Genomic DNA, 14,481 nt, shown 5'->3' with positions numbered 1-14,481 from the left:
ACGTGTATGAAAAGCTGGTGTTAAGCGAATCCCTAACGAAAAGAAATCTCCAACATTCTGATCGGCGCTAAAATACACAACAAGCGATAAAGGGCATAATGAGTGTGGCCCATTTGCAATTAACTATTTTCATAGTTTGGGCTTTTATCTCTTTTTTCTTTTTTAATTTCAAATATATAATAAATATTTACACTGCTAATCTACTATACAAATGTATTGATCCGGTAACTATATCAAACTAATAATAAAAGATAAGCCATGAATGAATATATACTCCCAATCTACGCATGGTACCATAGATTTGCAAGATATCAAAAATATTGTGGAGTCCTGAATTATATTGTACATACACATAAAGACGTGCCAGAAAAACTAAAACGAAATCATGTTTTGCCTCCAATTATTTTTCCTCCCATGTGAGATGGTCCCCCAAAAAGAAAAAAATCATTGTATCTACTACTTTTTTTCCCTCTATTTTGGGTGGTAATGTAAATTCATGATTTGCCCAATCTATTTATTAAGTAGCTCAACTTATTTAACTCGCTCATTCAACCTAACTATCTAAAAGTGGGGTTAATTTTTGCTAAATATGTAATCCAAATATTAATCGATGAGAAATATTGAGAAGATTTCATTTTGTTTGTTTGATATGTTAGTAAAGAATACAAACTTAGTTAATTTGTTTGGTAAATAAACAAATTATAAGCTAACAAACCATGAATTAAAATTTGATAAGAGTTGAGCGAGTTGAGTTATAACTAACTCGTTGTTGGGTCCATCTTAAATCAGTCAATCTCCGTCCAAATAACTTTTCAACAGATTAAATGACCTGCATATTTATTAACTTAATTATTTAAATCATTTTAATCCATTCAGATTCAATTTAATCTACACTTGCTCATTCGACAAATCTAGTTGTAACTAAGCCCAATAACGTAGTCTTACATTAGACTGGGAAATGGGAGTGGACTCTAGTATAAGAAACCGATTTGAAGATCCCATTTAAGTCATAGACGGAGGTCCTAAATTTTTGCAACTTTAGCCACTTTTTCATTGACTTCAAGTGTGACATTTTGAAGTTCAAACATGCGCTAAGTTTATCAAAGTCTAACTACAGACAATTTTGAAGCAGGCAGCTTCAACCATTTTGCATGATGTTCAGACCATATATAACTATACTTGAACCATATTTGTATGAAGTTCAGGCTATATATGACTTAACTCACTTGAGGTTAAACTTGTATTCTCTTACAATGTGATATTGCTTGTAACATAGTAATTCAAAAAGATTTTAAACCCCAAAATGGAAACGCTGGAGAAAAAGAGAATAACCCTTAACCGGCCAGTGATTGCTCTTTAAATAGCGATGTGCAATAAGCTACCCGGCGAAATTACGTGCTACAAGTTTGTAATCTCACGACAAGCTTGATTGCGTTAAACATGGTTAAAATACAAGTAATAAATTCATTGCAATATTGAAAAATGTTTGGCCCGCTTCTATATTCATTCATTATTTAGACATAATAAACTAAGTGCAGGCAATGGAAAACAGAGTATATAATAAAATGGAAGTAGAACAATATATGTATCCGCAAAATTAAATGAAAAGAGAGTGACAAGTGAAACTTACAATAAATGTGAGAAGTTATGGTTGGGTTAATTCTTTGCCTCTTATGATCACATGATTCTCAATCCTTCTCTATGCCCAGACGAGATTTATAACAGATATGGGGAGAGTCGATGGGAAGTCCGTGACTCGCTCCTTGGGGTTAGGTCAAATAATAAATAGTAGCAACTTCAAGAAGCAGCTACCAGTAATTTATTTATATAGATTAGGGATGACCATCATAAATTACAAACACGTATGAAAATGAAAGGAAAAGGGAGCACTATGTAATGAATTTGTCTATTTCCTACTATACTCTCTTTCCTACACATCCACCCTTACAAAACTACAAAGAGAGTTCACATGATTTGTTTGTTTGTGATTTCTGACTAGCCATAAGGTTCGATCCCTGTCTCCCTCTTTCTAACTTTGATCTCTTTTTTTCATTTCTGTCATCACTTATTATCCATACACACACTCTAGCTCACATCTTTTCTTCTTTTCTTCTTCTTTTTTTTTTCTAAAAAAAAAACATACAATTCTTCAACCATATTAGCTAGTCTTTTTTGTGTGTTTGCTTAACGTAATACAATCAATCACTTAGCTGCTTGATTTACATATAAGTAGTTGTTTTTATCTGAACTCTTTTAAGTCTCAGCTCAGTTTACCATGACTACTACTACTACTACACCACTTGTCCTGTTGGTGGTTTCATGCTGCTTCTTGTGGTTGAGTCTTTCGTCAGCAAGAAAAGTGGTTAATCCTCAGATTACTGTCATGGGTATGGTTTACTGTGACATTTGCTCCAATAATTCCTTCTCCAGGCACAGCTACTTCATGCCAGGTACACTCTCTCTTCCTTACAAGTCTTTGGGCAAATTATACACAAATCCATAACATCTTTCATCTTTTGCCTAAAGCTATCTAAAATAGTCCTATAGACTGGAGTTGGTAAATGAACAGGTTGAGCGGCTCAAATCAGTAAGAGCTTTAAGTTCTTCCAAATTTACATGATTCCCAATCTTGATATTCGGGTTTGAGTTGAATTTTGACCTGTTTGATTAAATAGTCTGATGGGTCATCTGGGTTCAATCCTTTGGGGGAAAGTCGACAAATGGGTCATAATCGACACCCATTAAAACTTGGGCGGGTTACTAAAATAATGGGTTGATTAATTGGTAAATGCATTGCAATTGATGGATATTGGATAAATGGCTGAACAGGTGTGGAAGTGAAAATAGAGTGCACTTTCAAGGCAATGGCGAGAAGGACCGCGGAGCTGGTATCAGTGTCAGTGAACAGAACTACCAACAAATATGGAGTTTACAGGTTGGAGATACCTTCTGTGGATGGAATAGAGTGTGCTGCAGAGAAAGAAGTGGGCAATTCCTGCAGGGCTAGCCTTATTGGAAGCTCATCTTCTTCCTGTAATGTACCTGGCTCTACAAGAACCACTACTGATGAGATTACCATCAAATCTAAACAAGCAAACATGTGCATCTATAGTCTCATTGCTTTGAATTTCAGACCTTCTAAGAGAAATGTTGCTCTATGTGGAAATTAGATCCCCACCTATCTAATTTCCCTTTTAATATGTCTTCTCTTTCTCTCATTTCCCATTTATAGGGAATAATATGTATAATTCATGTCCCTTTTATTTCCAGTAATCAAAAGCTTGCATCACACCATGCTGTTAAATACAAGGATATGTATTAGAAACAGGCACCAAGTCCTGATGTTTTTGTTTTTGACCAGAGGAACTAATGTCCTGCTGTTGTTAGCTGGTTAATTAATCTGTGATGTCCTTGATGGAAAAGAAAGGAAGAAGGTTCAAATTTGTGTCGTGTAGCTCTTTGGACATAAGAATCTCATTTTACCTTTTAGTGAAATGACAATTCTATACTCTGATCACTTGATTCGAACAGCACAGCACAGCACAGCACAGATGCTAGCTAGCTGCTATTAAGATAAAAGTTTTTTACTAGATGCAACTACTGAAAATAATACTACGCCTAGATCAACTGCAATAAGAGAAAACAAAAATAACAAGCTTAGGCATGGCATAACGATTTCTTTGACTCATTGTTACAAGACACTTTTCCAATTTTAATTCCATCTAATATCATGAATAATTTCTTCAGCAATTTCATCGCAAATTCAAACCTTAAGATGCATAAGCCATTTTCAACCACGGGGGTGGATAGACAAGGAATATAAAGTCAATATCGGCATAGAAAGTCAACAAACATGAAATGTACCTCAAGCTGTAATACATTTGCGAGAATTAGTTCACAGCCTCTTTTGCCTGCACCAGTTTACGCAATAAACTGCTTATGTTTCAGCACACATTTGATAAAACTTCACAAAAGGAGTCGACAAGGAATGGGAAGCACTTCCAATTAGCAATCTTTAACTTCAATATCGACTGTACAAATTCAAGCCTTAAAAGAATCCTGCTCGACTAAGATCAACCGCAGATACAGTTATAAAAACATTCAACTATGACATATCCTGTCTCTTTGGGAATTTTTGAGTAAAATACAGTACAAGAGCTTCTTTTTGAATGCTAATGAGTCATTTCCAGCACGTCTTTATCTGTACATTTCCGAGCTTTTCTTTGAAAAGATAGCAAAAGCTTAAAAAAGCGATGGACATGTAAAAATCATGCCTGACCACACTTGCTTAGGCATGCAACTCCCTCTTCTAAATAATCTTGTCGATTGATCCAAAACTCAGGGGCATCCTGCAGAAATCATTCAATTATTATTTCTGCTAACATCATACTGTTGCTTTCAAATTGTATGTTCTTCAATTAGGGTGCACATTGATTTGTTGCAATCCTTTTCCTTTTTGGCACAATGAAAGAAACATAGTAATGCTCGAGAGGAAGAATGGCAAAAATGATTTTTTTTTCTAGGTGAATAATGAGCATCCTGACTAGAAGAATAGAACAGCAAGAGTCATTTAAACATGGAAATACACCAGCTACTATGATTTCAGCATGATATAAAACATTTAAGTTACGGCAAAAAATTCTTTAACTTGCTCTAATAAGTGGATTTTTAAAATTCAGTTGCATTCAGCCACAGGAACATTTCTCACTCACAGATGATTTGGTCAATTGCAGAGGAAGGATGAGAAAAAGAGACGGACTGGAGTCGACGCAAAACACAAATTTCCTTGTGCCTGAAGTTGATGATTGCACGGTCCCGAATCATATCAAAACAGTATAATCCAAGATATGCCACAACCACTTCAATAGAGGATGGAAATAGAATATTCAAATCTAGAAAATTATGGGAAAGTGCACAGATTAGAAAAGGATGTATCCTAAGAGATTAGCTTTCTTTTTATTTCTCCTGGGAATAAATACTCTTTTATATGCATGATCAGGGAAGGATCAGAGATGGGGCTACAGAGAGGAAACAGATACCACCATACCTTCATAATTCCAGCCAGAACTGCACCTCCGAGATACACCATATGCTTTCTTCTTGGTGGATCTTCTATTCGTAAGCGCAATTTCTATTGCAGAAAACATGTAACATAAAATTTTCAAAAAGAGAAAAAATTTCAACTACGTTAAGGAAGCCAAGAAATGCATAGAAGAGTAAAAGACAATATGCTTGTAGTCAATGTAGTCCAACTTCCTAGATATGCTAAATACTGCTCGTCCTTTTCCAATTACTTTCTTATCTCCATCTCTTGATTGACTTGACTTCATATAGAGAAGAAACTATCATAAGCTGCAGGTACCAGTGAGATTGAGGTATTTAATGGTGGTTTGTGGGTTAGACTCTTCGAATAACTGCTACTTAGTTGCATAAACCTGATCCACTAACCAAAAACCTCAAGAAATAGTGAAAAGAACAAATAAGAGTCAAACAGTACCTTCAAACCATCTTTGTTCCCCTTCAGAACAACATCAAGATAGCGGTCCAAAATTTCTTTCTCAAGGCTGTCAATGTTTGAAAAGAAGGAAAGGTAGCTGTTATTTATGTATCCATGTTTAGTTTTGAAATTTGGCATGAACTTCTGAGGTATAGAAACTGTTAGAATTATGCTTTTAAACTGCAGTAACTTTACTTTACTGCCTAGTTTTTGAATAAGTCCAAGTTAATAGTTGGTTAGCTAGTTTTTTCTATTTATTAGTAATTAGTTTATTAAGATATTTTGCAGAGATATTCTAAGCTAGTTTACCATTACTTTTTTACATTTTTCATTCTTATAAATGTAGAGTTCAAGAAAGCAAAATAAAATAATTCTCTTTGGTCTCATTGCAGTATTTTTTCTCTGTTATTTTCTTAATTTCTTTATTAAAAAACCATCAGAAACAAATAGAAAATATGTCTTAAATTTTGTTCTCTTGGAGATGAGGCTTATGAATAATAGCATTTCCCATGAACCAGACCATTATCAAGAGAAGCGTCTAGCAAGAAAGAAGTTTGTGACAGAGAGGGTGGACGCGAGGATTCAATGTTAACGATGGAGTGTGGAGAATATTAATATGCATTTTTTTAGATACACCTTCATACATTTCAGAAGGGTTCTTATGAGCAGGTAAAAAATAGAGCATCTATGAGGAACAAGTCATCAGTCAGAGATACTAAAGCTGACTGCTACCAGGACTAAGAGGAGGGATTAGCAAATTTTGATACTACAAGAGGGAATCAAAAAATTCAAATTCCGCAAGGAGGTGAATTAGAGTTATTCCCACAATAAAGGAGTGTTATCAAAGTTATAGAATAAAAGCTATACAGTTCAAATTCTCTGCTAGATTGATCAAACATTAGTCATGAGAAAAAAAATTCAAGGATATACTTTGGTTCATAAAGTCAAAGCAAGCTGTCACACTAGTTAATACTTCCTAGAAGAGTGTGACAATTATGTGGCATTTAGAATTAACTATGCACAATTGCACTACTCAGCTCTATGTTTTCAAAGCTTTATAATAAGGAAGAGTGTTTTGAGTAAGTTACCGACTAGGTAAGCCAGGATACATAGTACTTCCGCCACTCAAAACAATATGTTGGTAGAGCTGCAAGAAAAAATTTGAAGTGATGATCATTACATTAAACATAACATGGATGGCAAATGACAACACTATGGCAAAGAATACAGAAGAAATTTCAAAATTGAAGCACCATCATCCTGTTGTCAATATCCATCTCCTGGATGCAACGAAATACCATGTCAGCCATGCCATCACCTTCAACATCAATAAGATCCTGAAATGGATAGCAAAAGTGACACTTAGCTTCCTTCCACATACATCAACCCATCAATTAGAAATTTTGGAGAAGCGTAAACTATTATTTTAATCTAGCTTCCTTTCACATACATCAATCCATCAATTAGAATTTTGGAGAAGCGTGGAATAATATTTTAATTTAGCTTCCTTTCACATACATCAAACCATAAATTAGAAGTTTGGAGAAGCATATAGTAACATTTCAAACCATGCAGTTCAGACAATGTGTTCTTGCTTCAATTTTCACAAGGACTTAATTGACACTCTATCTGAAACAAATTGGTTTGAAGAGAAATTGAAGTAATTAACTTTTATAAAAAGTAATTTAATTGACTACTAGTTGAAATTAATGTCGAGTTAATGGCCTATTCATCATCATCATCTTCTTCTTCTTCTTCTTCTTTTATGCTTTCCATTTTTTAATTATAACACTCTATTGCTTCTCTATTGGGTGGTTGAGAGGTGAAAATAGTGTTTAAACAGCAAAAGAACCACCAAATTTAAGAAGCTGTAAGACAAAAGATGGTCATTGTATTAGATAACAAGTGTCACATCGACATCTGGTGTTATATGGGATTACAGGATTAGCTTGCTTTATGAGAAAACAGCAACTGCCTTTCGTCTTCCCCACTATGAGGAAAGCAAATCCGGTGCATTTTCATGAAAAAGATAAGTTCTTGATTTTTGAAAGAGGAAAATAAAAATGGGAATGCATGCTCACTGGAGTAAAAAGAGCCTCAGGTGCCTGGAACCTCTCTGTGCCAACTTTAAGAACCCTCCCATCTGGAAGCTGTTAAAAAACAACGGAATTAATGAGTCACTGAATGACCCAGTTTCTCATGGGGAAAAAAAGAATCTTTACTTCCAATTAAAAGCTTATTATGGCTGGAGCCTACTCACAGTATAATTCTTAACAAGAATTGTAGTTTCAAGCCCCAACTGATATTCTCTCTTGTAATCATAACTACAGTAAAGAAAATACCATTACTCGCCAGAAGAAGTAGTAAAGGAATTAATTTATGATGCAAGCAATTTCACCTAATGTAGCAGAGCTTTTCTTTAATATCCCTGACAGTCTCAAAATCGGCACTTCTATTCATTGCATACCTTCAGATATTAACTTACCATCAGAACTCCAGTAATGGTTTAAAATAATCAAATATAGCATGAATGAACCTATATAGTTTATTTCAAATATGTGTTGGCAATTACCCTCTCCGAAGTAGCAGATCAACCATATAAGACGTTATATGCCGTCCAGCTACATTCATTCTTTTCGTGAGGTGAGGAAATGAGTATCCATCAACAACGGGAACCTGCATCAAAAACAATTCTGAATAACATACTGAAGAAAAGATATTAGACAACGGGAACCTGCAAGTTTTACCATGTGCCATGAAAAGGACAAAAGGCTGAATAAAACACTGCCTTTATGACCAGCCTGGAGGAGCAATCTTATTAGACAAGGAGCTCAATGGACTATGCCGGATAATAGTTTTAGGTTTGGCAATAGCAACTCCTAGTTTGATTACCTCAAACTGTTTAAGAAATAACCTACTCTTTTGAATCAATGTTGAACGGAGACAACTACAGGTCATGAAACAGCTATGCTTACGGAAAAACTTACAACATGTGTAACTCCATCACCTGAGTCGATGACAAGCCCAGTCAACAAACCTGCATATTTGGAAGCAAAGATGAGCAAATCCATCACCATACAGGGCCCAAGTAGAAGCAAAATATCTAATTAACCCCACCCTTGTAACAAATACCCGCCAAAAAAATTGCAATATCCAGACTCATGATGGTCCCTCTCGCAGCAACAACAACAGAGCTAGTGTAATCCCACAAGTGATATTTGGGAGGGAACCCCTACCTCGTAGAGACAGGGAGGTTTCCGGTAGAATCTAAGCTCAAATCAAGCATGCCAAATAGTTTGAGAACAGGGAATACAGATTTGGGAGCAATAACAACAACGAAATAATGCGAAATGAAAAGCATTAAACAACAAACTGGAGAAAGAACAGTAACGACAACGAAACAATGTAACAATCAGAGCACAAAAAACACCAGTGATAGCCAAAACTGAAGAACAAGAAACTACGATAATAGCACTAATACTACTGGTAAGAAGGAAGGTCCAAGTATGACCACCAAGCCTATCCCGCAGGGAAGCAAGAGAACTCTCAACTACCAACTAACCTTCTACCCTAATTCACGACCTCCAAACTCTCATATCTAAGGTCCTTCTTGCAGATAATTGAAACTATTTATGTCCCAAGAACTCATGCATGTATAATGGTACCTTGAGCATACAATGTTAGAACAGCTTGAATTTGGATGAAGACACCAGCAAAGTTGTACTTCTCAAACATGGTTTCTACCTGTAATTCAAGTAAATTTGAGTATAAGTTAAGAATCATTGAAGCAGTACAAAGAGGGAATGCATTTTTCGAAAAAGAAAAAACATTAACACAAACCATCTGTTCACGATTTTTAGATGGATTGAGAGGTGGATCTGTCAGCAGAATTTTGCATTCTGTTGGATCTATCTTCAACAGCAGAATGAAAGGAAAGCGTTATCAGTTAATCATGAACTTGTCATTCAATAAGCATTTCAAGGAAAAATTAACACGCAAAAGTTTAAACCAATTAGAAATTTTCACAGGGAAGTTAGCAGTAGAGAAAGCTACCTTCAGTTCGTTGAAAAATGCATGGTCCCACACATTCCCCATATCATCCCAGTTTTGCACAATTCCATTGTTGACGGGATAGGATATATCCAACTGATGGCGCAACTTTAAGCAATCATCTCCCACAATAATATCCTAGAGGAAGAATGTAAATAGTTAAACATTCGTCAACAAGTCTGTGAGTACGCTTAGTTATGAACAGTTAGATAGCAATATATATAATAGAAGGATATGAGAATAAAAGAGAGCAGAGTATATAAGAGGACATAAGGAAAAAGGAGATGGCAGGAAGATACCCAATGTCCTAGTTACAAGCTAGAAGTTTAAACAAAGAATACAGGAGTATACTACGTAAGCAGAACTCTAACAATCCTGAGGTGTATCGGAACCAAAATAAAGCTAAGACTTCATTTCACAAGAAGTAGCTATAACATCGAGTTTAGCAAGCAACTGTTGAACTAATGAAATTTCAACCCAAATTTTATTTCTCTAAGAAGAACTTCCAAGTTTTCTACAAATGCAAGAGAAACCTCACATTTTCATCGTAGGGTAAGAATAAAGTGAGAGATGTTTACCTTCAAGTCTTGTTCCATAAGGGATTCTTCATATCTTAGCATTGGCCTCCCCACAACACAAGGAAATACAGATGTGGGAAAATTCTCACCCGCAAAGCCACACTTGACATACTGCATTAGTTCATCAAAACATTGAGGATTGACACACCATTTTACTAGACATTTAGACATTAAAATAGTTCAAAAAATGTATCACCATGACTGGCCCCAAAAGAAAATGCTAAAGAAGAAAAACAAACAAAAAGAAAGACAATAGATAGAAATTAGAATCATTAGTTATGTTTAAGCAAATACTCGGTACAAAACAGTCTCTCATTTCATAAAACTGAAAAGCAGGTTCCACTAGGAAAGGAATAGCATCATGCTTGAGTCATTAGGATGATGATCTTCATAACCAGAAATTGAAGTCAAAGCTTGAATCTTGTGAAGGAAAACTGACTGACTGAGATTTGGTTTTCAGGAATGAGTAGTTCTAAAAAAGAAATAAAACCAAAAGTAGCTACAACAATTTCACCTGAACTCCAAACCAGTTAGAGACGGCTATATGAATCATTGACCATGTTTCTCCATTCAAATTCATCTCACACAATCATTATACAAAATAAATAGCAGTATAGCTGCATAAGTACAAGCTCAATGAAGTAAAGTGATCATGCCAGACATTTTTTTCTTTTGATAAATCAAAACTGTACTTTAAATTGCCGGAATGAAATGTGTCCGCCTAGAAAAATAGATATAGAGGACTACTACACCCAATTAGTTTCTGATTTATGCATAGTTGACAGACTTAATCTAGAAAAAAAATGAAAAATCTATTACAACAGGGATAGTGTAATCTTCACAAAGAAAAAAAGGCATCAACTCTGGTTAGTAGATCGTGATTTAAGCATAGCAATTGGGAAATTTCTACTCTTGGGCGCGTCTTTAGCTGCTTCTCGGAAGTATATATACTCACATTCAACGAATCTATTAAGTAAAATTTCAGGTATTAAAACCTTGTTAAAAATCAATTTCGTCTGACAATTGCGGAAAACTTCAGATAAAATTTCCAGTATCAGCGGATTAAAACTCTGCAACACCAATTCAAAAGAGAGAACAGAGAGAATACCCCAGTGCCGTTGTCGCAAACGACAACGTTTCGATTATCCATCTTGTAGCTACTTAGCTGGATCAATCATGGACTCCACTTTCCTTCAACTTTGAGATTTTTTGGCTTGCAGATTCAGCAAAGATCGAAGCTTTTAGTTGGTAATGACCATGGACTAGCTCCGGTTAGCGGAAGTTAAAAAACATTTTTCATTTTGTAATTTATCAGTTTTTACCTCTTTCTTTGGTGAAGTTTCTTGCATAATCAATCAATTTAACTGTGTTTATTATAAATTGGATTAATTTCATAAACCTCCTCCTAGGTTTATCTTAATAACACTTACCTCCCTAGTGATTTATAATATTACAGTTATCTCCCTTATTTTAATTTTTTGTAATAATTCTTTTAACTTATGTATTCTTAATGTGAAAAAATAATAGTTTGACGAATTTATCCCTATTAATATACTTTTTTATTTAATCAATTATTTAAGAGTTGAAAACCTTAAACTAGACAAAAATTCTCCCTTCTATGCAAATATGGATTTTGTTCCCGATTCCCATAGCCATGGAAAAAAAATGGAAGATAATCATTCCTAATTTCTCATACATGTTCTTGATTCAATAATCATCTTTGCAAACATCTTATAAAATAGATGTTAAAAATAATTGATGTTGAGCAAATCATAAATGGTCCCTCAAGCATGATTGGAAAGCAGTTTACTTGCGAATAAATTCAAAATTATTTTCTTTCACAAAAGAGAAAAAAAGGAAAACTTCCTTGTTTTGTATCTTAATGTGTCTCTTGTTTCCTGCATTAAGCATATGGAGAAGACCAATATATAGAGTGTTCTGAATGTACAAACATGTGGTATGTCATCTACAAGCCATTTCTTTCCCCAACTCATTAGTACAAAGTGAGACGGTTTTCTTGCATCACTTGAAATAACTTGAAAATTGGATCTGGTTTTGAAGAAGATGATATTGATGCCAATATTTCATTGCTGAGTGCTTGATGCATCAAAGGGGATTTGCCTTGAATCCACTTCAAATGTTCAACAGCCAAACTTATCTCTTCAGCATCAGCTAAAAAATTGAGAAAGATCAGATGGGGGTCCAAAAATGCAATATCAGTGCTTTGGTCACGAAGTAACTCCATTGCAGGAACCAAATAACCTGCAATTGTAACGTAAAAAAACTTAGCAAAACAGAGAGATTCAACCCAACATAGAACTACTTTTGCAGTTAATATAAATCAGAAGTAAAACTCCATTTATCACAAATATGGAGTACGTAATACCTTCCTTGCAGAGGCTGAGGATGAATGTACACAAGACGGAACGTGCAAGGGTTTGATCCTGCATAGCACATTTGCTGAAGACTTCAAGAGACATTTTGAGATCTTTTGCTTGACAAAGTCCTTTAAGGACTGAAGTGTATGTAATAGCATCAGGTACTACTCCTTTCTCAATCATATCATGGAAAAGCCTACAAGCATCTTCAATTTCACCGTCTTCCGAACACTTCTGAATAAGAATATTATAAGTCTCTAAATTACCAGGGCACCCATTTGTGAACATCTCATCCCACAGCCGTTTTGCTGGTCGCAGTAGATCTTCTCTACAGCAAGCTTCCAGCAAGAGATTGTAAGATTGTATATCAGGAACTGCACCTTTTCTTCTCATCTCACGGAGAACTTCGTAAGCTTCTCTCACTTTGCCAGGCTTACATAAAAATGAAACCATAATATTATAGCTATGTGTGTCACTAAAATAGTTTCTAGAAGACAATTTTTGAAAAACTTCAAGCAATTCATCAACCTTTCCATGCTTACAAAGGTTTGCACTTAAACTTGTCAAAGTAACAAGATTAGGGGACCTTTCTCTATCTAGCATGAAGTTCAAGAAAAAGATGGCGAGTAAAGGATCAATGGCTGAAACTGATCCTATCAAAGCATTGAGCAAATCGTCATCCATTGGAAAGTTACCAGACGCAATTACTTTGCCCAAATCTTTAGCTTCGGAAATCAGCCTCTCCGAAATCAAATCAAAGAGGAACTCTTTATAATCATTATTCCTTGGTGCCACCCCTAGTTTTCTCTTCTTCTTCAAAACCAAATCTTTATCAACTACGTTTCGCATATTCCCCAATGCTTCGGCAACAATACTATAAGCAATAAAATCAGGTTTACATTCCCTCATCCTCAATTCATCAAAAGCAGAAACAGCTTCTGCTATCCTAGACTCGGAACATAACCCCTGCACGATTAGAACTGCAAGAACAGATCCATTAATTCCCGCAAAATCAATCTTCCTAACCTCATCTAACAAACTCAAAGTCTTTTCCAACCCATTAAATCCACAGAATCTCCACAGGAACACACCAAAACCAAGAGTGTTCAACCGAACACCTCTGTGATTCATTTCGCCGAACACCTGAAAAGCACATTTATAGTTCCCTTCCGACGACAAAGCAGCAAGAAGTGAATTACAAGTTTGGGATCCAATCTCTGATGCCAAAGAAGGAACCTCACTGAAAATAGAAAATGCCAAATTGGATTTCTTACCAATGATCTGGGAAGCAATGACAGAGCGATAAAGAGAAGGATGGAGGCGGATTTTCTGGGCTTTTACTTGCTTAAAGAGCTTATCAAGGGTGTTGAACTGGCGAGTAATGCAGAGAGACTTGAGAATGGAATGGTAAGTGGAGGAGTCGTGAGAGAATCCAGGTTGCTGAGAGGCCCAGTTGAAGAAACCAAGTGCAAGAGAATGGTGATGCACAAGAAAAGGATCGACGACTCGGGCGACGAGTGTCGGGCTGAGTGATTCCCGGCATCCGAGGCGATACAACGTTTGCTCTAAAGCTGGAGTCCATGTTTGGCTTCTTTGCTTTGATGCGTGGATGAGAGCTCCGCTTATTACACTTGCAAACTCCCCCACAGATCGCTTCATCATTTTATAAGGTCTGTTTTCTCCAACACTTTTGTCTTTTCATGTTTTAAACTTATAGTAATTGACTAATTGTTAGAAGACCTAAATAATCATAAACTTGTTACTCCCTCCTGTCCCAAAAGATTGTTTTAGCTACTATTTGCACAATAAAAGAATATTTTTCTTTTATCATATTTTTTCCAAATTGATATAGTAATTTTTATGTAATTTTTAAATATCTAAATTTTATTTTGAAAAAATTAAAGATTCTATGTCCGAATTTACACTAAACATTAAATAGTTTTAACTGTCATATTCGCAAATCAAGACAAATCTTTTT

At 35.4% G+C, this 14,481-nt stretch overlaps 3 protein-coding genes across 4 annotated transcripts; 1 reads left to right on the top strand and 2 right to left on the bottom strand.

The window, feature by feature from the left end:
* The first annotated feature begins 1,871 nt into the window (after nucleotides 1–1,871).
* Nucleotides 1,872–3,443, top strand: LOC129875010 (pollen allergen Che a 1). 2 transcript variants are annotated; one of them, XM_055950435.1, is made up of 3 exons: nucleotides 1,872–2,006; nucleotides 2,270–2,450; nucleotides 2,830–3,443. In XM_055950435.1, the coding sequence occupies exons 2-3, from the start codon at nucleotides 2,276–2,278 to the stop codon at nucleotides 3,168–3,170; spliced, it is 516 nt and encodes a 171-aa protein (XP_055806410.1). In that variant the 5' UTR covers nucleotides 1,872–2,006; nucleotides 2,270–2,275; the 3' UTR covers nucleotides 3,171–3,443. The 2 variants fall into 2 exon arrangements, with proteins under 2 accessions (XP_055806410.1, XP_055806409.1); XM_055950434.1 differs by having other exon boundaries at nucleotides 1,880–2,006; nucleotides 2,265–2,450.
* Nucleotides 3,444–3,978: 535 nt separating this feature from the next.
* On the bottom strand, nucleotides 3,979–11,476 carry LOC129875009 (actin-related protein 2). Its single transcript, XM_055950433.1, has 15 exons — nucleotides 11,234–11,476; nucleotides 10,126–10,236; nucleotides 9,551–9,685; nucleotides 9,338–9,409; nucleotides 9,163–9,241; nucleotides 8,485–8,534; nucleotides 8,070–8,173; nucleotides 7,896–7,964; nucleotides 7,758–7,821; nucleotides 7,579–7,647; nucleotides 6,751–6,834; nucleotides 6,586–6,644; nucleotides 5,498–5,564; nucleotides 5,048–5,131; nucleotides 3,979–4,349 (listed from the first exon to the last, which is right to left on the bottom strand). The coding sequence occupies exons 1-15, from the start codon at nucleotides 11,273–11,275 to the stop codon at nucleotides 4,269–4,271; spliced, it is 1,170 nt and encodes a 389-aa protein (XP_055806408.1). The 5' UTR covers nucleotides 11,276–11,476; the 3' UTR covers nucleotides 3,979–4,268.
* Nucleotides 11,477–11,740: 264 nt separating this feature from the next.
* On the bottom strand, nucleotides 11,741–14,260 carry LOC129873407 (pentatricopeptide repeat-containing protein At5g14080). Its single transcript, XM_055948498.1, has 2 exons — nucleotides 12,512–14,260; nucleotides 11,741–12,387 (listed from the first exon to the last, which is right to left on the bottom strand). The coding sequence occupies exons 1-2, from the start codon at nucleotides 14,163–14,165 to the stop codon at nucleotides 12,119–12,121; spliced, it is 1,923 nt and encodes a 640-aa protein (XP_055804473.1). The 5' UTR covers nucleotides 14,166–14,260; the 3' UTR covers nucleotides 11,741–12,118.
* Nucleotides 14,261–14,481: the final 221 nt, after the last annotated feature.

The sequence above is a fragment of the Solanum dulcamara genome, chromosome 11 (assembly GCF_947179165.1).
Source record: "Solanum dulcamara chromosome 11, daSolDulc1.2, whole genome shotgun sequence".
NCBI classification, from domain to species: domain Eukaryota; kingdom Viridiplantae; phylum Streptophyta; class Magnoliopsida; order Solanales; family Solanaceae; genus Solanum; species Solanum dulcamara.
The sequence above is the reverse complement of the archived record's forward strand: the minus strand, read 5'-3'. Positions and strand labels throughout refer to the sequence as shown.

What these genes read in the sequence shown, in the direction of transcription:
- LOC129875010 (XM_055950435.1), top strand. Translation starts at nt 2,276, where the DNA reads ATGACTACTACTACTACTACACCACTTGTCCTGTTGGTGGTTTCATGC. An exon ending in GCACAGCTACTTCATGCCAG is followed by an intron (nt 2,451 to 2,829) that starts GTACACTCTCTC and finishes ATGGCTGAACAG; the next exon opens with GTGTGGAAGTGAAAATAGAG.
- LOC129875009 (XM_055950433.1), bottom strand. Translation starts at nt 11,275, where the DNA reads ATGGATAATCGAAACGTTGTCGTTTGCGACAACGGCACTGGG. An exon ending in CATTTTTCAACGAACTGAAG is followed by an intron (nt 9,410 to 9,550) that starts GTAGCTTTCTCT and finishes CTGCTGTTGAAG; the next exon opens with ATAGATCCAACAGAATGCAA. An exon ending in TTCTTGTTAAGAATTATACT is followed by an intron (nt 7,648 to 7,757) that starts GTGAGTAGGCTC and finishes GTTTTTTAACAG; the next exon opens with CTTCCAGATGGGAGGGTTCT.
- LOC129873407 (XM_055948498.1), bottom strand. Translation starts at nt 14,165, where the DNA reads ATGATGAAGCGATCTGTGGGGGAGTTTGCAAGTGTAATAAGCGGAGCT. An exon ending in CCTCAGCCTCTGCAAGGAAG is followed by an intron (nt 12,388 to 12,511) that starts GTATTACGTACT and finishes TTACAATTGCAG; the next exon opens with GTTATTTGGTTCCTGCAATG.